This window comes from Oryctolagus cuniculus, chromosome X (genome assembly GCF_964237555.1).
Source record: "Oryctolagus cuniculus chromosome X, mOryCun1.1, whole genome shotgun sequence".
NCBI lineage: Eukaryota > Metazoa > Chordata > Mammalia > Lagomorpha > Leporidae > Oryctolagus > Oryctolagus cuniculus.
In genome coordinates this window covers 45,575,898-45,602,640 of record NC_091453.1, presented here as the reverse complement: position 1 = coordinate 45,602,640, position 26,743 = coordinate 45,575,898, and the positions used below count along the sequence as shown (strand labels likewise).

The 26,743-nt window shown below is 46.4% G+C and overlaps 1 protein-coding gene across 1 annotated transcript in view; it reads right to left on the bottom strand.

The window, feature by feature from the left end:
* The window catches only part of MSN (moesin), a 76,187-nt gene extending 58,880 nt beyond the window's left edge, over nt 1-17,307 (bottom strand). Inside the window, exon 1 of the mRNA XM_008272722.4 lies at nt 17,018-17,307. Coding sequence (XP_008270944.1) covers nt 17,018-17,029 — 12 coding nt within the window. The 5' untranslated portion in view covers nt 17,030-17,307. The remainder of the gene's footprint in view (nt 1-17,017) is intronic.
* Between the last annotated feature and the right edge of the window lie 9,436 nt (nt 17,308-26,743).

Here is a 26,743-nt window from a genome sequence, read left to right as displayed (position 1 = left end):
CATTTGCAGATAAACAGGCTTTCCAAGGTGCACAAGAGGGACAATGCTTTCCCATTCCTTGGCACTACTGAGCTTCACTGTACCAGGGCCCATCCTGCCACATTAGGTAGTTTCCTGCAGACCACTCACATTATTGTTTGGCTCTCTGATAGACCTAGCTAAAGGAGTCTCAGGAAGACAATTCTGACTTGAAAATAGTAGTCATCAATATATCTATTTAACAAGTAAGAGGGGTTCAAAAATTTCACAGGGTGGACATTGTGGTGCAGTGAGTTAAGCTGCCACTTAGGATGCCTGTATTCTATTACCATAGTGTTTGGTCCAAGTCCCAGCCACTCTGCTTATGACCCAGCTTCCTGCTGATGTGCTTAGGAAGGCAGGGATGACAGATGGCTCAAGAACTTGGGTCCCTACCATCTACGTGGGAGACATGGATAGAGTTCCGGTACTGTGGCTTCAGCCTAGCCCAGCTGTTGCAGCCATTTGGGGAGTGAACCAGAAGACTGAAGATCTCTCTCTCTCTCTCTCTGCTCTCTTGTCACTCTGTCTTTAAAATAAATAACTATTTTTTAAAGTTTGTGGAAAATAGAATCAAAAGATAATGTGCATTTTCTTTGAAATTATTTTTTTAAATTTATTTTTGAGTCAGAGAGATAAACAGTTTTAATTTGCTGGTTGACCCCAAATACCCACAACAAACAGGGCTGGGCCACACTGAAGCCAAGAGACAGAACTCAATCCAAGTCTCCCATACAAGTAGTAGGAACTCAAACAGCTGAACTATCACCACTGCCTCCCAAGGTCTGCATTAGCAGGAATTGGAATCAGGAGTTGGAGCTGGTAATTAAACTTAGGCACTGCCGGCGCCGCGGCTCACTAGGCTAATCCTCCGCCTTGCGGCGCCGGCACACCGGATTCTAGTCTCGGTCGGGGAGCCGGATTCTGTCCCGGTTGCCCCTCTTCCAGGCCAGCTCTCTGCTGTGGCCAGGGAGTGCAGTGGAGGGTGGCCCAAGTGCTTGGGCCCTGCACCCCATGGAGACCAGGATAAGTACCTGGCTCCTGCCTTTGGATCAGTGCGGTGCGCCGGCTGTGGCGGCCATTGGAGGGTGAACCAATGGCAAAGGAAGACCTTTCTCTCTGTCTCTCTCTCTCACTGTCCACTCTGCCTGTCAAAAAAAAAAAAAAGCCACACTTAGGCACTTTGATGTGGGATGCTGGCATCTTAACAAGCAGCTTAGCTGTGAGGCCAAATGCCTGCCCCTCCATGAACTCCTTGAAGCACCCTGGTTTTGTTTAGTAGCTACTCTATGCCAGGCAGTGTGCTAGGTACTGAAAGATACAATGGGTAGTGGGGAAACATTTCTGTTCTTGGTGAAGTTTACATTCTATTGGGCTAGACTGATACAATAGAAAGAACATACACCTGAGAATCTCTGCTTCAAGACCAGCTTCTGCTCTTAATTTTGAGCAAGTCCCTTCCTGTTGTTTTGTGTTATAATTGACCAACAGATCTTCCTCAGGCTCAAGTAACTCACTTCTTTGCAAAATATAAAACCCTGAGGTAGATTGAAAATTTTCAAATGACAAGACAACAGCAAGAAGCACAGGTAGTATGAGGTGAAAACAAAAAGCACATTAGATCAAGAATATTCTCCCAGAAACCTTGAATTTGGCTTGGATGGTTCCCCCTGAGCCATATGTCCAAGACAGGCCTCTGAAGCGTATAGTCCATGATTGATATGAAGATCTGCCCTTCTAATAGTGTATGTCAGGCTTAGAATCAGGAGACGTGAAAGGTGCCCTGTTTCACTGCAGCTTCTACAAATACTTCTGCCTCCAATTCAAGGAATTTTGGGAAACCCTCTATTGTAGCACCACTTAATTTGATGCTAAAGAGCTAAACAGAAGGTGGCACGTCTCTCCTTAGCCACTTGTGACCATTTTTGAGTAGGGCTGTGCTGGTGCCAGTTGGGGCCATGCTCTCCAGGTGAGTGGGGAGATAGCACTTCCGTGCATTCCTCCTACTAAAGAGAACCAGGCTGCGGGGGCACTCATGTCAGGCCTACAGGCAGTGTAGCCTCTGGCAACCCAGGTTCAAAGGCTTGATGGGAAGCACATAGGACAGAACTTTTTTTTTATAAAGATTTATTTATTTATTTATTTGAAAGGTAGTTACAGAGAGGCAGAGGTAGCCAGAGAGAGAGAGAGAGAGAGAGGTCTTTCATCTGCTGATTCACTCCCCAAATAGGACAGAACTTTAAGAGGCTAATTAGGACACAAATTTCAGAGTACCCTGAGCAGACCCTCCCGCCTCTACACCTCCCACCTTGCAAAGCAATTTCAAGTGCATTAGTGCATGAACGAATCTTCACCTAAAAAGTAGACTGCTATTGCTCTTTCCATTCCACAGCTAGAAAACAAAGATCTGGAATGGTTTGAGAAGTTTGCATTAGGAGCCAAAGTCAGCTAAGCTTTCCCTGTACTTAGCCTCAGGCCTCTCTCCTATAGGTTTTAATGCACCCTTCCCTTCTCCAAGGTGTATTTTTTTTATATTATTAGTGCATAGTAAATCCTACCAGGTGCTTGTTTGGATTCCTTGCACACTCTGCTGCTGCTGGTCCCTCACCATGTCAATCACTGACCAAATGCTCTTCAAAGGTTTACCCATCTCTAGCCACCTGAAGAAGGTAGGAGGTGTTAGAAGCTTTCAAATCCACAAGTTTACCAAAGGAGAAAGTCTGGGAGCCCGGATTGCTGCAACAACACATGGTAAGTATCATAATAGAAGTTCTGTACAACGTGCAGTGGGTACAAGATGGTACAATACTACCTGGGAGTAATGAAGAAAGCTTCAAGCAGAGGTGACACGGAGTAAGGGAACATGAAGAAGTTTTTAGCATTATATTAACTGGTGGAAACAAAGTAATATTTTTATGTACACTATGATTGCACTACAGAAAACTAAGGTACATAGAAGTGACAAGAAATACATATAATAAATGCTTTTTTTTAAATATTTATTTATTTAAAAGTCAGAGTTACACAGTGAGAGGAGAGGCAGAGAGAGAGAGGTCTTTCATCTGCTGGTTCACTTCCCAATTGGCCACAATGGCCGGAGCTGCGAGGATCCGAAGCCAGGAGCCAGGAGCTTCTTCTAGGTCTCCCATGCGGGTGCAGGGATCCAAGGACTTAGGCCATCTTCTCCTGCTTTCCCAGGCCATAGCAGAGAGCTGGATAGGAAGTGGAGCAGCAGGGTCTTGAACTGGAGCCCATATGGGATGCCGGCACTTCAGGCCAAGGCGTTAACCCGCTGTGCCACCGCGCAGGCCCCTAACTGCTATGTTAAAATGGTGGATTTATGGATAATTTCTCTACCTGCTGAACTTTGTCATCTGCCCTGCTGTGTTTTACAAAGGGGGCAAATATAAAAGTAACCACCTTTCTACCATTGGACTCCACATTCCTTCTTCTTCCTCCACTTGTTTGCCTACCCTCTCTCTCCCTCATCAACAGGCAGGCTGATTTACCACCTGCAACTGCACATCTTTAATAACCCAATGTGAGGGCCCTAGGAAGTATGTGGAGCTGCCAGCAGGGCAACTGCTCACAGCAGTAAGCTGCAGCATGGCCCAGAGGCTATTCCAGCTAGAAAAGAAGAATCTTCCTCCCAACAACATTGCCTAGCCCTACCCAATTAAGCCTTCCCCCAAACTGCTTTAGGAACTTATTCCTATGGAAGGGAGATAGATGACAATACTTCTTCTTTTTTTTTTTTTTTTTGACAGGCAGAGTGGACAGTGAGAGAGAGACAGAGAGAAAGGTCTTCCTTTGCCGTTGGTTCACCCTCCAATGGCCACCGCGGCCAGTGCGCTGCAGCTGGCGCACCGTGCTGATCTGAAGGCAGGAGCCAGGTGCTTCTCCTGGTCTCCCCATGGGGTGCAGGGCCCAGGCACTTGGGCCATCCTCCACTGCACTCCCTGGCCACAGCAGAGAGCTGGCCTGGAAGAGGGGCAACTGGGACAGAATCCGGCGCCCCGACCGGGACTAGAATCCGGTGTGCCGGCGCCGCAAGGTGGAGGATTAGCCTAGTGAGCCACGGCGCCAGCCCCATGACAATACTTCTACCTTGCCCTCCCTCCGGGAGGCTCAGAGCAGGTGAAGCTCATGGTCATGACCAATTCCTAGGTGTCTGAGGTACAACTTGTAGACCGTCCCTGATTCACAAGAAAGTACAGAATAAAAATATCAGTTAGGAGGAAGTGGAGGATGAAGAGGGAGAGGAAATACAGATCCAGACAAGGGTACACTATCCCCCAGGAACTTGCTTATGCCCTACAGGCACTCAAAGAAAATTCAGAATTCCATCTCCTTTGATCTACTGGTCTAACACAGAAGGAAGCCATATTCACAGGATAATCAGTTGAAAATCCAATGCTAGGGGACAGCCCTGTGCTGTAGCGGGTAAAGCTGTGCCTGCAGTGCCAGCATCCTATATGGGTGCCAGTTCGAGACCCAGCTGCTCCAATTCTGATCCAGCTCCCTGCTGTGGCCTGGAAAAGCAGTAGAAGATGGCCCAAGTCCTTGGGCCCCTGCACCCATGTGGGAGACCTGGAAGAATCTCCTGGCTCCTGGCTTCGGATGAGTGCACTTCCAGCCATTGCAGACACTTGGGGAGTGACCAGCAGATGGAAGACCTCTCTCTCTCTCTCTGCCTCTGCCTCTCCTTCTCTCTCTGTGTAACTCTGACTTTCAAATAAATAAACAAATCTTTAAAAAAAGAAAAAGAAAAAATCCAACACTAGCCAGGCTGCAATCTCAGTGGCTACAAATTCCTCCCCTTGTTCCACTCAAGCTCACATCACTTAGCTCTCCCCATCCAAGGGCAACATAGACACCAGTGACTCAGACAGAGGAAGAGGAAGGGGAGCTTAGCAATTTAAGACTCATCTAAAAGTAATTTCATACCCCTAAAGAGAAGGATGTTGTGGGGGAAGGAGATAGAGGAAGTCAAATCTCATTTGCACTCAGTTTTAGTCTGTTTCTTGGTCTTCCTGTACCCTGATGGGATAATGACCAATTCAAGGGTCTCCTATTCTTCCTGGAGTCACCGATGACCAAAAATAGCTAGCAAGTAGTCTGCAGGCTAGAATCCAACACTCCACCCAAAGCACTTGGTCAACATTTTTTTCTCCCAGCCAGGATCCAGACAGTGAGCTCTGTGGTAGGTAGATCCAATACCTCCAGAGCACAGCTTACTGAAATAGAGGGGGCTGCTAACACACTGATATCTGGGGAAGAAAATGACATAGTCAGTGCCATTCTAAAGGGGAGAGGGCAACTTTCTGCTCTCTGCTCTGTCACACTTTTTCCAAGAATCCCTAACTATCCTCTAAAAGACTGAGCATAGAATGTCAGAAAAAGCTAATGTCTCTATTTTACAGATAAGGAAACTGACCCATACAAATTATTTATCCAAAGTCATACAGGCAGAGACCGAAAATCAGATATTCTGGGGCCGGCACTGTGGCATGGCAGGTGAGGCTGCTGCCTGCAGTGCCAGCATCCCATGTGGGTGCCGGTTTGAGTTCCAGCTGCTCCACTTCTCATCCAGCTCTCTGCTGTGGCCTGGGAAGGCAGTGGATGACGGTTCAGGTCCTTGGGCTCCTGCACCCGTGTGGGAGACCCAGAGGAAGCTCCTGGCTCCTGGCTCCTGGCTCCTGGCTTCAGATCGGCGCAGTACTGGCTGTTGCGGCCATCTGGAGAGTGGACCAGTGGATAGAGGACCTCTCTCTCTCCTCCCCCCTCTCTCTGCCTCTCCTTCTCTCTCTAACTCTGACTTTCAAGTAAATAAATGAATCTTTTAAAAAAAGAGAGAGAAAGCTTCTTTTTTTAAAAAAAATCAGATATTCTGATTCAGTCCACTATTCTTTCTATTAAACCACTTCTACTAAAAGTTATTTTAATAAACCAGAAAGAAATCCAGACAAGTGCACCAAGCCATACATTTCAAAAACAGGGCTCTTCTAATCTAAAGCTAGATATCTCAGGACTATGGAGGAGAGGCAGAGAGACCCTGGGCCAGCCCACTCAGGGAAGCCATGTGAAAATGCTAGGCATATGACAGGCATGCACAAGGAACTGGACTTACCGACTGGAAGGCTTTACCTATTCCAAAGGAATAGTCTCAGATGCTGAGAACCCTAGCCCCACCCGACTCCCATACTCTGAACTTTTTCAGATCAAGCAAGACCACTCCTAGGCTGTCAGAAGCTGTACAGGGGTGACCATGAAAAGTCAAGAGGGAAAAGGGAGATAAGAAGGTAGGGTGGAGAAATCACAGTCATTCCAGAGCTCTCTCATCTTTTTTCCTCCTCCACTTCTCTCCCTAGTAGAGCTCTAATCAAGGAGAAAAGAAGTTTGTTAAACAGCATTGTTTAAACTTGAAGGAGGCCTTCGCTAGACCAAAGGAGAACGGGGGACTCAGTTGAGGTGAAGGGAGGGGGCACACTGAGGGGGGAGAAAATAGCCAAATAAGGCAGACTTGACTGGTAAGGAATCATCAGGAAAGGTTCCAGAAGCTGACGTCGCAGGGAGGAAGCCTTTAGTCATCGGTTTCCTCTGGCAACTGGCCTGAGGCCAAGAGGCAAACTTCCAACTTTAAGAAAATGCCCAGTCTATGGCAAGATAGAAAGGCAACTAGGCTAGATTTCTCCTCAGACCCACCTCAGGCCCTGCTGGAGCAGTTCTCCACGTATCCAAAAAAGAGAGGTATAGTGCAATCCTGAAGCAAAATGGCAGATGTTCTTGCCAAACATATACTAGAGCCACCATGGCCCGGGTATGAAGCGGAATAAGGATCCCAGGGTAGTGGGTTTTACTCTACTTCATTTACATATTTCCAATATTGTGTTTTTTTTCATGCTGGAGAACAGGACAATTCAAAGGCAAAGAAGCTATGTAGAACTTCTGTGGTTCTGTCAGTCTCCCAGGAGTATCAAAGATATCTGGAGAGGAATTTAGCTCATTTAAAACTCTTGAAGAGTTTTTACAACAAATGATATCCATATTAGCTGTTATTATTCCCCACCCTCCAACTCCATACCAGTTACAGATAACAAGAGGAAAGAATGAACCTCTTGGTATACTTCAAACATCCAGGCTTAGATTTCTGAAAAAGGACTAGACTAGGGGTGGGACAGATCAGATCAAGAAAGTAAGTTTAGGAACTAGCTAGAACACATTTAACTTGAAAAAATAAAATTTAATCCTTCCTCGTCTTTAAGGGAGGCCAGGACTAAAGAGAGGGAAGAAACATGACCAAGCTTGACAGGTAAGCCTATACTCCCTCCTGGGCTCCCAAATACATACCCAGGAAAGAAGTTTTCAGGATTATTCTTTGTTTTGTATAACCCAATTTTCACATCTCACCTCCTCTCTCATTAGGCATTGGTTAATATGCAGGCCACACAAAGTATTTATCAAATTCCCACAAAGTAGAAAAGTCACCAAGAATGGGAAGAAACTGCAACTTCAAAAGTCACCAATCCCAAACGCTACAATGGCGAAACAGTCCTACTAAGCAAGCACAGAGCTATTCATCATATCAGTAGCCTAAGAACAATGTTGTCAGTTACCTTATGCCACAATAAGTCCATTGAAAAAGAGCATCAGATCTGTTGACTCTGTCATCAGGTATGTTCAAGAGCTGGGCCCTGGTCAGAATAAGCCACATTCCTCCACCTATCCCAACCGGGCACCTGCACCCATCCCCACCTTTTCCCAAATACCTGATGCCATGGCAAAGCCACTGAGAGAACTGAAGGCTATCTCTAAGATGAGACCGAAAGAGAGTCATCACTGAACTCTATTCCTTGGTTTGGCTCATATGGAAGCAATTCAGTATCTACCTGAGCAACAAAGAACAGTTTACAAGTTAATTTCCCCAATACTGGAATGCCCAAAGTATATTCTCCTCCACAGACCCTTTCAGAAAGTCTGCCAATTAAGAAAGAACTGTTGGCTCCAGCTGACTCTAGAAAGAGCAACTTAGTGGATGCCTACATGTACATCTCTGTGGCTCCCCCAGAAACAATCAGCACCTCATATCTTCCTTCACTTCAAACAAATTCACTTTCAGCAGGGTACTGGCCTAGGGCCACTTGGTTTATACTTATATACCAAAGCCATATCACCCTTCCACCAAGAATGAGTACTGTCTTCAAGGGTATATACCCTTCTAGGTCCTGTTCATGTCCCAATAAACATCCTTCTTCTTAAAATCTAGGAAATGACCCATCAAGTATATATGTTTCTTAAACTGTTTTTACATGCATTGTCCCTAAATCTGCAATTAAACAGATCTTTGAAGACAGCAGTTGTATCCTCCATTAATTTAATTATATCCCCTGCAGTAGCTACTCAGTAAATAGTGAGAATGCAACTTCCTGCCTTCTTTCTTATCCACCTTACTGGCTATACAATAATCATATCACTAGATAGACAGATATATGGAGAGATAGTGATTATATCAATAATAATAAAGTTATAATAACCATATTTTATACAGCACTAAGTTGATGTAAGGCACAGTTGTAAGCACTTTACATTAACTGCCTCATTTAATCCTCACCACAACCCTATGAAATAGATACTAATTGGTAAAAGATTTTTAAAGATTTATTTGAAAAGCAGAGTGATGGAGAGATGGAGAGATGGAGAGAAAGAGAGGTCTTCTGTCTGTTGGTTCATTCCCCAAACACATGTAACAGCCAGGGCTCAGCCAGCCTGAAGCCAGAAGCCAGAAGTTTCTTCCAGGTCTCTCACATTGGTGGCAGGGGCCCAGGTACCCAGGCCATCCTCCACTGCCTTGCCAGGTGTGTTAGCAGGAAGCTGCATCAGAAGTGATACAGCTGGTTCCTGAACCAGCACTCCGATATCCCAAGCAGTGGCTTAACCAGCTGCACCAAAATGCCCACCCAATGGAAACTATTATTATCTTCACTTTACGTTCAAAAAAATTAGTTGCACAAGTTAAGTAACTTACCCAAAGGCTACACAACTAGTTGGTCACAGAACTATGATTTGAGTTCAAGCAGTCTGTTTCCAGAGCATTACTCTAGGCTCAATTTTTATGAAAGCCTGAAAAGTCCTGCACTGGCTAGCTACCTGCCCCAGATGTGAAGTACAAGCACTTGGGGGTGAGTAGTGAGTGCTTGACACCACTACTATCAGCAGACACCAGTCTATATTGATATGGTTGCTATAGCAGCAAAACTTGTCATCAACCTGGAAAGGAAAGTACCATACATAATGTTCTCCTACACTTGATCTTAGCCAAAAGGCTGAGAAGTGATCATAATGTTCTCCTAATTTAAGAGACATGTCAAGCTGGAGCACTAAGTCAGAATTCAAAGAGATCCAAACTCAAATGTTAGAAGAGTGGGGGCCGGCATTATAGTGCAGTGGGTTAAGCTGCCACCTGCAACACTGGCATCCATATGAACACCAGTTCAAGTCCTGGCTGCTGTGCTTCCAATCCAGCTCCTTGTTAATACACCTGGTATAGCAGCAGAAGATGGCTCAAATGCTTGGGCCCCTACACCCATGTGGGAGACCTGTATGGAGTTCTAGGCTCCTGGCTTCAGCCTTGCCCAGATCCGGCTGTTGTGGCCATGTGGGGAGTGAACCAGCAGATAAAAGAGGTCTCTATCTCTATCTCTATCTCTCTCTCTCTCTCTATATATATATATATCTACCTCTACCTCTCTATCTTTATCTCTATCTCTTTCACTATTGTTATCGCTATCTCTATATCCCCTAACTCTCTGTAACTCTGCCTTTCAAATAAATAAATCTTTTTTTAAAAAAATGTTCAATGCAAAGAGAAAGCAGGGGATTTGGGTGAGGGGTACACAGGAAGAGAAACAAGTCATTCTGAAGCCCCAGAACTGAGTCACCCACTAACTGAAACTTGCTACAGTAGAAGCTATTTAGGGGATCTCCACAGCCACCATCTTGCTGATGTAATCACCACACAGTCAATTCTCTGGAAGTCTATGCCCCCTGAGGGGAAAGAGTCACCCTTCCAAGGCAGGCCAGCCCAGTGGAGACTACCAGTCAATTTCTCCTTTCAATACCATTATCAACTTTATGTGACCCAGAAGTCTGCCTAACCCCTCTGGCTATGAATACATAGAATAACTCTTGTCTGTGAAGACTTAGGACAGTGAGGCCTTGTCTCAAGAAGGAAAATGTGGCAGGTCACCTCTCTTCACCTTCCTCCATCTGATACATCTGCCTTCCACCACAGTCAAAGCAGAACAGTTACCTCTCTGAGAAACGCTACAGAGTTCCCAGCATAAGACCAGAGCCTGAACCATATATGAGAATACTTCCAAAAGTTCGTGGAAAATGCATATTGTGAAAACTCTATGCCTGAGTTTCAAAAATTTTACACCAAAGTAAACTTAATTTTAGACTCCAGTTTCCACGAGTAAAAATACCCTCATACAGAAGTACCCTCATGCAGAAGCCCCTGAATCAGCTCCACACACTCGGAAGAACTTGCTCTTTCCATGACCATAACACCATGGTCAAGTCACCCACAGGACAAAGGGAGAAAGTGCTGAGCACTCTGCAATGCACGCCATTTCAAAGACAAACATACAAAGTTCCTCTCCTATACTGAGAGCCAGACAAGTGGGATTTTTAAACTCAGGCCCTATTACCAGTTCACTCAAACCCCTTCCCTTCTCTGGGTTTTTTATCTAAAGAATAAAGACTGAACTAGAAGGTTTAAGGCCAGTTCAGCTGTTCTGTGGTTCAAATCACTCCTGTGAGAACCCCAGACCACCCAGAACAATCAGCTAAAGGGAAACTGAAAGCTGATGAAGCTCTGGACTCCCCTAAATGCAGATACATTTGAAATGCTGTACCCCACAACAGCCATTCCTCAGCTCACTGGTGGTAGATGCACTCATTTACACCTACCAGTTATGCAATATCTACCAATATCTCTAACTACCACACTCACCAGGATAGAAAGAAATTAGAAAAACAACCCCATAGCTTTCTGGCCTTCCAGCATAGCTATAGGGGCTCTATATGCCTATCAGGAAAGCATTGGGAAATATGAGAAGAAAGGCGGGGAAACCTATGAAGCTTTTATTGTTCAGCCACCCCACAACCTCGAACATATAGTCTCACTTGGTTTCTTTCTTTCTTCAGTAAGGAAAGACACAGCTCTTTCTCTCTATAAATCCAAGGGGAAAAAAATGGCCAAGAGTACTCATGCCAGTAGTCTGGTTAGGTCTACTTGAAACAAACCAACTCCCAAGTTAAAACTCTCCAATCTGAACTCAGCACTCAGAAAGAAATAGCACTCTACAAATGTAGGACAAGAAGATACATTTTAGCAAGCACTGTTTAACTATGTATTCCCAATACTTCCTGACACATAGAAGCTCCAATACTGACAAAAGAAAAGTCTGAATTAGGTTCAAGTGTTTGCACAGCAGTTAAGATGCCACTTGGGATGTCCACTTCCCATATCAGAATGCCTGGGTACAAGTCCTGGCTGCCTTTCCAATTCTATTTTCCTGAATAATATACATTCTGGGATGAAGCGGGTGATAGTTCAAGTAGCTGGGTCCCCGCCACACACATGGGAAACCTGGACTCCTGGCTTTGGCCGAGCCCAGTCACAGTTGTTGTGAGCATTTGGGGAGCAAACCAGCGAATGGATGTTCTCTCCTTCTCTCTCTGTCTCTCTCCTTTTCTTCCCTTCCTCTCAAATAAATAAATAAAAAGTTTCAAAAAAGAAAGATCATCTGAAGTAATGAACATACATTTAGGAAGTTGGGCTGTACCAATAAGGTTTTTAACATCAGTACTTAGAAGAGTGTCTAGAGTTTACCTATTACTGGAACAGCCCCTCATGACACTCATGGCAAGCTAGAGAGACTGAGGGCCTAAAGAGGCTTTGCCTAAAGGCATACTTCATTCTGATCACTTTACTAAGGACAGGAAAGAGGTCTTTGTGCATGGAAAGCAAAGAAGAAAAATTCTCAATTCAGTACTATCTACCATTTCCCAACATCCACCTTCTAAATTGATGAAATCTTAAGTTAACTCTCCAAAGTGACAGTTCTTATACCACAAATTAGAACCTGGAATTGAAAAGTTTTTCAGCTCTATCAAGCATGAAATGGGAGGAGGGATGAACAGCAGAGCCAGTCAATCATGAAAAGACCACACCCTTCATTTGACCAATAGACTTTTCCAAAAGAGACCACCTTTGTACTTTGTTTTGTTTTTCTTTTGGGGCAAAAGAATGAGGTAGGGTAGCATGAGAAGAAAACATTGTGAGTCAGGAAAGAAGCAAATGATAAACTCAGTCCTATCTTTGTAAGATCAGGGGCAGCTGCAATTCTATCTTGGAAGATCAGAACAGCTCTGGCCATGAAAGGCCCAACCCTGGTAGTATTGATAGCCAAATCTTCTCCCTCTGGGGACCCTAAGTATACAAATTCCAGGGGGTGGGGGGACTCCCAGGAAAATACAAAGGGACCTAAGACAGGCTGTTGCCAAGCAACACTATTAGATCTGAGTTCAGAATAATTGTAGCTGTCATATCATCTCATCCTTGGAGAATTAGGTTTAGAAGCAGGGGAGTAGACCAGATAACAGCTCTCAATGTCCTTTCCAGCTCCACCATGTAGTAAAGAAGTCACATGAGAAGAGGAGACAAGAGAAAAGTTAAAGCCGCTGTTAAGGGCAACTAAAGAATAATGGAAAGTTAACAGATTCATGAACAACACCACCTCTATCACTGATTCACAGAGCAGCCAAGCCTAACATAGGACAGTGCACATTAGTTGCTTTTGAGGTTCCCACAAAGGACCTCTTGCTCCACCAGCCTCTCCCTGCCCAAAGGGCTGTTCAAAGACAGTCCTCAAGGAAATCCCCAAGATGGTTCCTGCTCTGTTTCGTCTGTACTTGAATAAAGGACTGAGTGAACTAGAGAATTAAAGCAGTGGAGAGACGCAGAAGCCTCTCTCACATAGCCTCCATTTATGATCCTTTGCTCCACCCTGAGGTCTACAGGTAGGACTAGTACAAGGGTTAAAAGACTGAGATTCTGCCTCCTATTCGCCAAATACCACTTTTGTGCCACTCGAGTGGCTCAAGCAATGCTAGGAATGGCAGGAGAATAAACAGTGCACACAGCCCCTGTTAAAGTTTAGCTGAAGGCATACCCAAAAGCCCTCTAATACTTCAAGGGGCTTGGCTCTATGTCTCATCACATGGATGGTTCCATCAAATGACTACTTGATCCCCTTGCCTTGATTTGTTGTTGATCTAGGGCCAAAAGCGCAGCAAATCAAAGAGTTTTTACCAAGACTGACCCTTTAATACCTACACTAGAGTCCTAGCTTTGCTACTGGCATGCTGCATTTCTCTAGGTTAGTCCCTCCCTATCGTGGATCTCGGTCTCCCTACCTATATAGTGAGAAAGGTTGGACTTGATCATTATGGAAAGACTTCTCAACTCTAGCATTTAATAAATCCTAAGGTGGGGGGGGACTCAAAACTTAAGAACATCTTGAAAACTCAAAACAATGTATTTTTAGGGAACCAAAGAGAGTCTCAAAGCCTTTGTGATCTAAAAAAAAGAAAAGAAAAGAAATAAAGAGGGTTAGGAGAGAAGGAAAGACTTTTTAAAGTATTTAACTGTCTCATCATCACGAGAAGGTATAGATGGTAGTTAATAAGCTCTCTATTCTGGCTACCAAAGCAGATTCAGAAAACTGGCAACCAGAAACAGAGTTCAAGAATGCCAAAAGGGGGGAGAGGAGGGTGAGGCATGTTGTAACAGATTTAAGGGAGGCTACACTGACTAGGTCAGACAATTGGCTAGAAAAGCGAAACTGACCCTGGATACACTGAAGACATGGTTCACATGAATGAACAGGTTTGATTTTCCACTACCCTTCTCTGTCATACTCCAGAAATAGCCTAAAGTATATCAGTGTCAAAAGAGTGGAGAATAGGGAATTTTCCCTCTTCTTTAAAGTTCCTGACTGGTATTCAGTGAACTAGGGTGTGTCCCTAGACATACCAGCCTTATGATGAGGAATAAGGAAAGTACAGGAGGCACCTAGTAACACTCCCAGATCTTAACAAGAGACCACACAAATGTCACCATTGGTCACTTTGCCCAAATTATGCACTTCCTTTTATCCAAAGACCATGAAGGTCTGAGAATGAGCGCAATTTGCACTGGGAAATAGAAGATTCAGACTTCAAGAACCCAATCAATGCGGTTGTCGGCGCTACGGATAGGCTAAGCCTCCACCTGCAGCATCAGCATCCCATATGGGCGTAGGCTGGTGTCCTGGCTGCTCCTCCTCTGATCCAGCTCTCTTCTATGGCCTGGGAAAGCAGTAGAAGATGGCGCTTGCCCCTACACCCACGTGGGAGGCCCGGAAGAAGCTGCTGGCTCTTGGCTTCCATAGGCCCAGCTCCAGCAGTTGCAGCCTTTTGAGGAGTAAACCAGCAATTGGGAGATCTTTCTCTCTGACTCTCCTTCTCTCTGTCTGTAACTCCACCTTTCAAATAAATAAATAAAATCTTTAAAAGAAAAAAAAGAACCCAATCATGGGTCCAGAGTAGGTGATCAGTGGGACAGAAATCATAACACTTGGACCCCAATCTTGGCTCAGACACCATATGTCCTTAGGTAGGTCCTTTCCTGTAAGCGTAAGCATCAATGCTTTAAGAGGGATATACTAGACAGAGAGCCTCTGAAGTGCCTTTCAGGTTAGGATTCTGTGGTCTTAACGGGAATGACACAGTTATTTTCTATAAAATTTAACAATTCCTTGGGTCTAACAGGATGGAAAATTCTCTAATACTTCCAGTCCATCAAAATTCAAGTCCTTTCTTCCAATTTCGTTCAAGTTTCAGTAATTTGCATAGGAGTACCTTCACTATTCAGGTGCTTCTAGTACCCTAGGACTGATCCCAAACAACTCATACTCTAATCTCTCCCCACACCCAGGAAAAAAATCAGCACATCATCTTCTTTGCAACTTTTGACTGAGATGGGATGGTTAAAGCAATTTTGATGCAATTTTCAGGCTTATCAAGTCCTGTTTAAGGTGGGATATTGGGGCAGGCATTGTGGCACAGTTGCCACTTGAGAGACCTACAACCCATTACAGAGTGCCAGTTCAACTCCACTTCCAATCCAGCTTCCTACTAATGCATCTGGGAACGCAGCAGAGGATGTTCCAAGTACTTGTGTCTGTGCGACCAATATGGAAGGTTCCAGGATCCTGGCTCTAGCCTGGCTTAGGCATAGGTATTGTGAATACTTGAGGAGTGAACCAAGAACAGATGATCGCTTGCTCTCTCTCTCTCTCTCTCTCTCTGCCATTAGAATAAATAATTTTTTAAAAAAAGAGTGGAATATCTCAGAATTGAGAATGAGATATTCCATAAGGAACTGGAGAGCAAAGTCTACTCCCAGAGATCCACCCATCTATCTGTTCAGGCAAAATCACACCTTCAGAGGAGTCAGAAGTCAACCACAGTGAGATAGGCACAAAGAGAGATTAACAGAAGGATCTGTATAATATTCTGTGTTGGCAGTGACAGTGGATTCCCAACAATTTACAAAACCATTTTCTCATTTTGTTGCCAGAAGGTTTTTGGAAGTAAAGTACAGAAATGCCCTATGTCATAAAACCACCGGCAATTTAAAAGAGATGGTGGAAGTGCATACTTGTTGAAAGTGTGGTGTTTCTGAAGGACAGAGTTCTGGAGAGGCAAGAATGACCTGGCAGTGAGGCCGGAATATGACAATATGGCAACGAAAGCTCAGCACGCACCCAAAGAACTGCTCTCCCCACTCTCCTCTCATCCCCAGGGTCTCTCCACCCTTCTCAAGGCTCCTTGTCACTGTCACAGCTTTACTAGCCTTAGGCAGTCCTAGGGAGACAAGTCTGGAAACACTGCATAGTCTAGGCCAGCTCAACAAGCTGCTTGGCCTAAGGGACTCAAGCCAGGATGCTCACCAGGCCTTCGTGAACAAGGGAAGGGCCCCAGCAGCCATTTGGCATGACTTGCACAAAAGCAAGCAGAGCTCATTAGTCAGGCACACCCCTCCCCCGCCCCTCCCTCCTGGGCATCCGGCCCCCCTAGGCCCCACTCCCAGGAGGCTTCTGTTCTTCTCATAACAGCCAGTGGGGTGGATCAACCACCGCTCTAGAAAGGTGTGGCCCCACAGCAGAGAACTCACACCTCTCAGCACAGTCTGGAGAGGACAGAGAGGCATTAAGTAATGGCAAGGGCAGGGATTTGGTGGGTGGAGGGAAGGAGAAACCGGTCTTCTCTCCCAGGAAGTGGCGTAGGCCTCTCCTCAGTCTGGTCCCTAGGGAAATGTTGGCGCTCCTGGGTACATGGGAGCAACCTAGATGATGAACCCCCACATCTTTCCTCTCAGTGGGAAACAGCTGGAGCCACCCGGGGAAGCTGTGGGGAAAGGTGAGTGGGGGTGCGGGATCCGCCCTGAGCCGCTCCCTCCTTCCACCCAGTTTCCCAGGTTCCCATGCCTATCCAGGACTGGGGCAGCCTTTCCCCAGAAACGCGCCAATTCCTGGGCAGGGGAAAGTGTTCTCTTCTGAACCACAGTCATCCCCCCTGCGTCCGCGGCCCTTTGGGGGAAGCTGGAGACCCTAAGCCCCCAATAAAGCCTTCCTCAATGCCGCATCCCCGACGCAGGAAAGTGGATCTTCAGAAAAAGGCCAGCCCCGCCCTTCCCACACTTCCAGCCTGGACACCCCCTCAACCCCGAGACCCCCCTCGCCTTCCCTCCCCTCCCCACCCCAGGCCATGGCTGAGGGCGCGGCGTCCCAGAAGGACTGGTAGCCGGCCAAATCCCTGGCCACCAGCAAAGGGCTACGAGGGTCTGCGGGACCGACCAGAGGTCGACAGCGCTCACTCCCGCACTCACCGTCTTGGGCATGGTGGCGGCAAAGGCGGCGGAGTTGGCGAAGTTTGGCTGGGAACTGTCGGGCAGCGCGGAGCACGCAGTACACACCGCTCGGACTCGTGGGCTCGGGGACTCGAATTGGGTCCCTCTCTAGCGTCGGGGCGACTGCTCGGCTTCCTGCTAACGGGCCACGACTTCATAAACCCCACCCAGGAAAGAGCCGCCCCCGTCGCACCGCCCGCTCCTTTATGTGGCCCGGCTTCCGCGCCGCTCCCCGCCCTCGCGCCGCCTCCCCGCCGGCCGCCGGCTTCGCCCCGCCCAGCCCAGCCCGGCCCAGCCTGGCCACCCCGGCCACGTGGGGGGCCGAGCTGAGCCCTGGGCAGCCCAAGGGGGACTCCCATTCCCGACTCAGACCCACCCTGCCGTTCTCCCAGTTCAGTTCACTCAAAGCCCCTAACCCTCCAAGTCCCGGCCATCCGGTCCCGACTCCGCCCCCATTCGGGGCTAGACCTTGGGCCGCACCCTGGCAGTTGCTTACTGCAATCCCTGACTGCAACTTTCCACTGATGGGCAGCTCACTACCAATCAAAGCTGCTTGTTCCGTCTCAAGACAGACTCTTAAAAAGTTATTCCTGTGGGTGTGCCTCCCATCCTTGATTCTCAGCTCTGCTCCCTAGGGCTGCAAGGTTATCTCCTGCTATCCCTAAAAGATCCCATATCTCCAGTAAACTGCTATTCTCCGGAATAAACTGCCTCAGCCCCACCAGCACTTCTGTCAGACTCTTCCCATCATAGTTCCTCCCCATTCTTGTTCAGTCCTCATTTTCATCAGAATTTAGCTCCGTATCTGTCCTCTGCCCACTTGCCTTCCTCCAAATCCCAGTCTCTACCTTCTTCAAATCAGTGCCCCATCCTTCAGCCCCTCCCCTAACACATTCACTTTTTGATGAGATTATAATTCCCTCAGGTGAGATGCAGCCCCCCCCACACACACACACCAGTATCTTGGAGCTTGGAGTATTTCTGTCAGTTCCCTTTATAGTTCTTGTCAAGGTCACAAAGTCCCAGGACAGCAGTATTCTAGACTGCGGGAGGACTCTGGCTAAGTCCAGGTTAAAGGAACTGGCCATAGCCCTTTTTCTCTCTTCTCTAGCGTCCGTGCAGAGGAGTGATCTGAGTATCCTTTGTGAAAGCAGAAACTCCAACTCGCAGGGCTTGTGAGCCATCTTGGGATAGTGGAAAGCACAATTGAGAGGGGTAGCAGGACACCTGGTTCTACTTTCCATTAACCCACTCTGACCACTGTGCACTCTTGGTAAGTCCCTTCCCTTCTCTGGCACCGAGTTCCCCCTCGTGTAACAAGAAAGGACTGGACTCCTGGGTTTCTAAGGTCCTTTCCCACTCTGATATTATAAAAGGATGAGAAAGGAAGTAGCCTCCCTAGTACAATAGATGAGCCTAGCTAGGCTGCATAAAGATTGACCTTGGATTTGCACTCACAAACCAAGAGTCCTGTTCCCTCCTCCTTTGCTTTCCCAGCTTAATGGGGTCCATGAGTCAGTGTGCCTCAGTTTCTCTCACTGATGCCTAGATTCATTGATGTGTACTAGGAAAAGCAGCGTTTCTAGCCAAGATCACTTTCTTTAACTGAGTATTTGTCAAGAGAATGATCAGCACTCCAGAGAAAGCCCACAAGGAAGATCAACGCTCATCAGAAAACCTCAGTAGCAAGAATAACAATAGCAGTCAATCACATTTCTCAGTACTGCCATGACTCTTTTTTAACCAGAAGTTTGAGGAGCTCACTGTATCAGTTCATTCATGTTTACCTAGAGCCCATAGAGGGCTGAGACTAGACTGAGTGCCTGAAGGGAAAGAAGAAGTTAATTGAAGACTCCAACTTTCTGGAGAGTGGAAACCCCCTGTATGTCATGCCTCACTTCTCATGCCAACTCCTCCCAACACACACACACGCACACACATACACACACACACACAGGTGAGGAGAGTGTCTGAAAGAGAAATGGGGCATAGACATGCAGGCAGAAGCAGGAAGAGCTGTCAAAGGGTAAGAGAGAAAAGCAAGTAGGTGGCAAGAAGACCTGAGAGAGAAGGATAGGATTGGAGCTCTGGGAAGGAGAAGGGAGGGAAACAGAGGGAGAAGATAGACTGTTGGTGATGGTGAGTCCAGCCCTCACTCCAGGCTAGGGGAACTGAGGAACAGAAAGAGGAAAGGAACTTACCCAAGGCCAGACAACTAGTGTGGAGAATGGATTCAAAGGGTAATAGAAAAGAAAAAAAAAACAGCTCAGTTAAGAAACTGTTGCAGTAATATAAGCAAGAAATATTGGAGATTAGAACCAGAGATGTAGTGCCACCCCTCCCCCCACTTTGCTAGACAGAAGCTGGTTATGGTGATTAAGGTCAAGCCAGCAGACAATGCTTGGAGATTTGAAACTTATGGATGAGAGGAACTCTTCTCGACTATCCCCCAGTCTTCAGAACAGAACAGAGCAGCTGAGGCTCCCTCTTGTTCTTCCAGATGGCCAGGGAAACACATCTTTGCTGCCTACCTCTTTGTAAACTACTTTATGCCTATATGACCAGGACTTCTGTGCTTCCTCCAGCCTCTCCCTATGTGATCCTATGTGAATTGAGAATTAGATCAATCTTCAAGGGACTGAATGAATTGATTAATTCCCACAGTTATGTTTAGATATGGTGAGTTTTATGCCATTGTTTATAGAGAGAGGACATGGGGATTAAGGGTTTAACAGCCACGCATAGGTGACTAACCTGGAAGAGGGAAGTAAGAGGAATGAAGAAACATGGGTTTTTAGATGACTTGAATTCAGAAAGTTCAAAGAGGGACAGGTATGCCTTTTTCAAGCAATGAGGCTAAGTTAGGGCCAGTATGAACAGAGACATTCTGGAAATGGAGTCCAAGGAAGGTGAGGCATCTGAGTCAGGGAGAAGGAGATGCAACAGAAGAAGATTTGGCCTGGAATCTAGCGCTAGATTTCAGGTCCATTTAGAAAGGCTCAGAATTCCTTGGGGGCTGGGATTATTCTGAAGCTCTTGACATCAAAGTCAAGGGAATGGAAAGCAGGAACTTAATAAGGATGATTTATGTGAAAGCCTATGCCAAGCTCAAGAGAGAAATGGACTTGTAAGTATCTCCCCATATATTGTCTCCACCCTAGATCAAAGCTTACTGCAATAAAGAAGTTCCTGCATTCCAAATGGTATTCTTTCAGAGGACATACAGGAGAGGCAATAGCAGGAAGCAGGAGGTGGGGAGCAGGTACTGAATTCCAAGGATACCTTGGATAAAGAGATCTCCCAAATCCAATGCTAGTAGTTATTTAAAATTTCCCATGGGGGCTGGCACTGTGGCATGGAGGTTAAGCCTCTGCCTTCAGTGCCGGCATCCCATAGGGGTGCCAGTTTGAGTCCCAGGTGCTCCACTTCTTATCTAGCTCCCTGCTAATGCACCTGAGAAAGCAGTGGAAGATGGCCCAAGTGCTTGGGACCCTGCACCGGCTTGGGAGACACAGAAGAAGCTCCTGAATCCTGGCTTCGACCTGTTCCAGCCCAGCCATTGCAGCCATACGGGGAGTGGATCAGTGGATGGAAGATCTCTCTCTCTCCCCACCCCCTTCCATCTCTCTGTATCTCTCTGCCTTTCAAATAAATAAATGAATCTTATAAAAAAAGATTCATTTATTTATTTGAAAGTCTTAGTTACACAGAGAGAGGAGAGGCAGAGAGAGAGGTCTTCCATCCTATGGTTCACTCCCCAATTGGCTGCAACGACTGGAGCTGTGCCAATCCAAAGCCAGGAGCCAAGAGCTTCTTCCAGGTCTGCCACACAGGTGCAGGGGCCCAAGGACTTGGGTCATCTTCTACTGCTTTCCCAGGCCATAGCAGAGAGCTGGATCAGAAGTGGAGCATCTGGGTCTCGAACCGGCGCCCATATGGGATGCCGGCACTTCAGGCCAGGGCATTAACCCCCTGCGCCACAGTGCCGGCCCCAATAAATGAATCTTTTTAAAAGAAATTCCCCATCACTCGGAACTTTCTGACAGCTACTTTTCATTTTTATCTTTATTGGAAAGTCTTCCCTTACATCTAGATTAGATCTCTTCTGCTATACTCAGCACATTTGCTCTTAGTCAATCCTTGCTGAAGGAATGAACTAAGCCTCTGAGTCGGCTTTTCTCCTCTATTCACAGAAGACAAATGTGTGAGAGAGAGAGAGATGTGGACAAACATCAGCTTGAGGCCACATACCGAGCTCTTTTCTCTCTCTTCTTTCCCCTGCATCAGTCACCCAAACACTTGACTAGTGCCCCTTACACGAACAGTAGAATAAGCTGAAGAATATACATTATCTTCCCAAAAGAAACAGACCCCTTGGTGGCACAATATGGCTGAGATTACAAATTGCAGCAGTAGGGAAATCTTGCTTTTAACTATGTTCAGTCTTCTACCTACTTGTTGTAAACAAAAGCTAGAATTTGGATTAAAGGAGAGAAGATAATATTAATGAGGTACCCATCACATGCTGAGCATTGGGGAGGACATTTCAGTATCTTGTCTTGCAACCCTCACAGGAACCTTTAGAGGTAGGAATGAGGAAAGTGGGTCTCTGAGGAGCGAGCTGAGCTATCCAAAAGTCACATGATTTGTTGATGCTGAGACAGGGATCAGGGCCAGATCATGTGAGTCCAAAGTCCACCTTATTTTCATCAGACTGAACCTGTTACCTTCTCAATCCCCAGCTGTGCCCAGGCATACCCAAGGAAAGTGCTGCATTTCAAAACTCCTCTCAGCCCTGCACCTTCGCAGTCAGACTAGGCAGCTCGAGATAGCCGGTGGGTAATAATAAACATCAGTGATAAGGAGTCTTGCCAGTATCAGATGCATGGGGATATTTATTATTCATTACACTAATGGATCGCAGTGAGAGGCCAGAGTTTCTCTCTGGCTTTTCCTCTAATAAAGCTGGAAGCTTTTCAAGCGCTTCCTCCAGCCAGCCAATATCAGCTTGGTTTGAGCCAGTGTCCTCCTGGAATATGAAATTAGCCCCACGGAGAAGGGTCCCCCGGTCTCTCAGTGGCGGTCCCACTAGCCCCCGGCCTTGCTCGTGCTAATGTATGTGACCAGTCGGCACGCGTCCGGACAGCAAACAGCCCATGGAGCAGATGTTCCCCCTGGGAACCGCCCACAGTTCAGTCTCAACACACCCAGAAGGAAACTCCCAGCCACACGCCCGGCAGGACCTGGGCGCCTATTGGTGCCAGGTTCTGTGTGTGGCCCTGCGAGGGGTGTTCGTCCCCTTCCCCCTCCATGAGTTCTCCTTCCCAGCGGCTCTGTGTGTGTCGGTGGTTTTGCTGTGAGCCCCGTCTTGTGTGTGCTCCGTGTCCTCATCTTTAACTCTCCTCTGCCAGAGCCCTGCCAGCGTCACAAGCCCTGCCCTCTGTCTGTCTGTCTGTCCCTCACAGCTTCTCTCCCTTCCATCTCCACTGCTGGTACCCTAGGCCAGCCCTCACCGAGTCTGGCCTGAACTGTGGCTACAGGGTAGGCTCCCTGCCTCCAGGCTGCCCGCCCAGGCTGTCCTCCACGTGGCGTCCTCCACACAGTCACCATGGTGATCTTTAGAAGCAGCCTTCACCTGTGCTCAGACTTGGCAGGTGACCCCCGCCCCTGCACCGCCCCCCCCCATACACGTCCTTCCCAGCCTTGTCTTCCTCCCACAGCTCCTCAGCACAGGCCTTGCCCTCCAGCCAGGCTGCTCACCGCACCCAGCACGGTGTGCTCACTCTTGTCTCTGGTCCTGCACGAAGCCCTCCCTTGCTCTCACCTGCCCTCTGTGCTCTCTGCCTCCCCAGGCTCCCATGGTGCCCACGGTAGGTCCACAGTGCTCATCTGGCCTCTCTCCCACATCCTGCTTTGTCTTGTCAACGGCTGCTTTTTTTTCTTTTAATTTTCTTTTCCTCCATTCCAGGCTGGGCTGTAGCTGTTCCCGCACAGGGATGACACTTTGTGTTCCGTGCAGAAGGAGCCCAGCCCACTTCCAGGTGTATCCTTGGAGCACTGGACAGATTGCTCTACTAGGCCAGCGGAGAGAGGGGTCTGCCATTCTCATCTCCAGCCCTGTAGATCTATCAGCTCATGTTGTGTCCAGACTCTCAAAGGGCCCAGGTTCCCCCTCATACTGCCTCAAGTTTCCTTCTAGGAAGAACAATAGAACAGAGCCTCCTTTCTCATTTCCCTGTCTCTCTGCTCCTAACAACACACACACACACACACACGCACACGCACACAGAGACGCACACACACTGCACCATTCCATCTCCAAGGCTACCTCACAGGAAAGCTCTACTGTGTGCAAAGAGGCACTCACTGTAATACTGCAATAATTATGAGACAACCTAGATGTCCATTACTAGGGGACTGATGAAATACATCATGATATGTCCACAAGACAGGATGCTATTCAATCTTTGGAAAGCATGAATTAATATGAAAAGGAAAAGGAATTTTTGATCTATTAAATCACAAACAATAGGAATAGTGTGAGCTCATTTATGAATTAAGTATCCACATGTTCACATATATGTTTATGTGAAGGGAGAATGATGCACAGCAAACTGATAACAATGGTTATCTCTGGAGATGGGATTGGAATTAAAGAAGATGGTGAAGGGAGAATTTTTACATTTTAATGTATATATTATATGTTCTTTGATTTTTTAATAAGCAAAAGTTACTTTTATAGTTTAATTTAAAAATACAGAAAAGAAAGAGGAGGACAAGGAGAAGGGAGAAAAGGGAGAAGAAAAATAGGAATGTGGGAAAGAATGTAAATAGATTGACCAGCAGAATCAGTATCAGAGAAATTTATGATGTACCCAATTGATGGCAAAGATTAAAGGTGGAACAAATGCGAAGATTGCACTTAGTTCCAAACAACGAACCTCATGAGGAAAAGATGGCAAGATGTGCTTGAGCAGCAGCAAGGCTCAAAAAACATGAGATTCTACTTGATAATAGACCCCATAAATGCCAGCACTGCGCTATGGCTGCCAGGAGAGTTAATTCAAATCTAGAAAACTAGTGTCCAGGAAGAAGGGGATAGTGCTACCGTTCTCTCCCCCGTCAGACCCCATTTAGGAAAACTGTATCCTGCTGTGGACCTCCATTTTAAGAGACACACACTGGAATCTATTCACAGTGAGTGTGATGGCAAATGAGGGGCAGAGATCCAGGATACCTGAAGAACAGCAGTCCAGGAAGGTGAGCAATGGGAGGAAGAGACTACTATATAGGAAGTGAACTAAGACACACATGCCAAGCAAATGGACACATAAGCAGGCAAGCATGAGAGCATCTGGAAAACACACATATGACAACTGAGATTGTTCAACTTGAGAAGATTCAGGAGAATGCTGAAGGGGCAAATTGGAGAATAGTGGGAGAAAGCTACAGTTGGACATAGGGGAGAAGGGTCTTACAGTGACAGATATATAAAACTGGAGCACATCACCCAGGGAGTAAAAGTCCTCAGAATTGGAGCCGTGAACCAATGGATGATCCCACACTCCTGGAGATTCCTGTGGTCTGGAAGATCTATGAATCCAATGTGTTCAAAACTCTCAAGTGAAAATAGGGTCATTTCCAGATTATTCACTTTTAGGAATAGCTTAGGTAGACAGAGTAGGTATCAATCCATTTTTAATTAGATAAATGACTAAAGCTCAAAGAAGTGAGGTGATTTGGCCACAATCACATTACAAGTAAGTACTTGAAATCAAGCTATTTAACTTTGTCATTCATCCATGTACTCACTCATTCAACAAAAATTTTTTGTATGCTTAGTATACACAAGGCACTATACTGGCTCTGTGGATCTAGCAATGAAAAAAGGAAAGTTCCTATGCTCATAGTTCCTAAGCCCCCACCTGGTGGGAGAGACAACAAAGAAACATATTATGGAAATAAGCATTCTTTCTAGCATTCCCCACTTCCAAAATGTTAAGGAATCTCAGTGGAGCCAATTAAAATCACTAGCCGAGCATAGAAAGTTCCCGCCTCCAATGCTCTAAGAAAACAGCCCATCAGTGAATGAATAAGGAACAGAAGGCAGGATGGCTCCGGGTTTTAAGCAGGCACTCCCTCAATGCTAGCCCAGAATGAGACCTCCCTGAAAGCAAGGCACAACTCCTGATGGCAGCTGGGGGTATTCACGCTTTATTCATATGCATATGACTTTACATATATGCAGCAGGATTGCTGCATGTACTGGTTGATTGGCTGATTGTTGTTGCCGTTTTGTACTTGTATGAAAGGAAGAGAGAGAAAGTGTTACCTAAGAAGCAACATGTGATCTTATACTGATCTTATACTTATACCCGGGAGGTCTTGGTTTACTCTCAGTTTTGCCATTTAATAGTTTGGTAACTTTAGGTAAATCAATTTAAGTCTCAGTTTCCTCATCTGTAAAATTTCAGGTACTAATAATAGCTATCTTTCAGGATTGTTTTCAGGGGGGTATATAAGGTTGAGTATGAGAAGGGTTTTTGTAAACCATAGAGTGCTTGCACGTAGAAAAAGGGTGATGACACATATGTATACTGGAGGTGTAAGTGCTGGAGTCTTCCTGGGCCCAGATGTGCCTCTGTTTGGCCCTATGTATGCTGTCCATAAGCTTGCCAGTTTAAGTGTCCGTTTACTTCTATGTATGTTGTATGTGCTATGTATGATGTGCATTTCCAAAATGGCTGTGATATGTAGTAGCCCCTTCTTCCTGCTGCTCACCTCCCTGAAACACTGGTTTCTATTTAGGCCCTCAGACTAGAAAACATCCTGATGTTCTTTTTTCTCTGGTAAGTGCCAGTCTCAAATACCCTAATTATATTTGAAGAGCAATGATTTCTATTTGGTACAGCCATGTGTACATGCAGACATGAACCCATATGTGGCTGTGTCTCAGTGGGGAAAATGCAAAGGCCTCCCCTGGGTTTGGGGTACCCTTCTGAGCCAGCCACATTGTGTGTTCCTAAGCCTCCCCAGTGGCTCCAGAGGATGTGGTACTGGCAATGTAATGTGGAAAGGGAAGAGAACAAGCCTTTCTCCAGTTTCCCCTCACACACACACACACACACCCCACTCAGAAGTCCTCAGCCTTCACTTCTCCAAAGCTTTGGGATTCAGGGCTGAGAGGTCTGGCTCTACTTTCCTCAGATAGGTGGAATTCTCTTTGCGTTGCCAGATGATTGAGTCCAAATACATCGAGCCGTTTATTCAGTGTATCAGAATGTTTGAGAGAAGAGCTCTGGGTTTTAACTAAGAACCACCAAATCTGAGAGCATGGCCCTTCTTCACTGCCTAACCCCATCCCTCCCAAATCTCTGTGAAAGATTAAAACAGGAAGCAGCATCACAAAACATCACACCTTTGACATCCTCTAGGCTGCATGTACATATTTTATACCTGAGGAGACTAAGACCAAGAGAAGTGAATGGACTTGTTCAGGAAAAAACCAACTCTGCTGACTTCCAGGCTAGTCTCAAGAGCAATAAGGATCAGGCAAGTTAGTAAGAAAAGATAAGTGGTCCCATAATTCTGTTGCTTTGGGGACCTCTCCTGAAAGTAGAAATGGAAAGGTGGGGAGGGGGTGTGTAGAGGCTGCCTGCTCTGTCTCTCTGCTGAGAGCAATCCTGAACTGGGTACCTACCATGG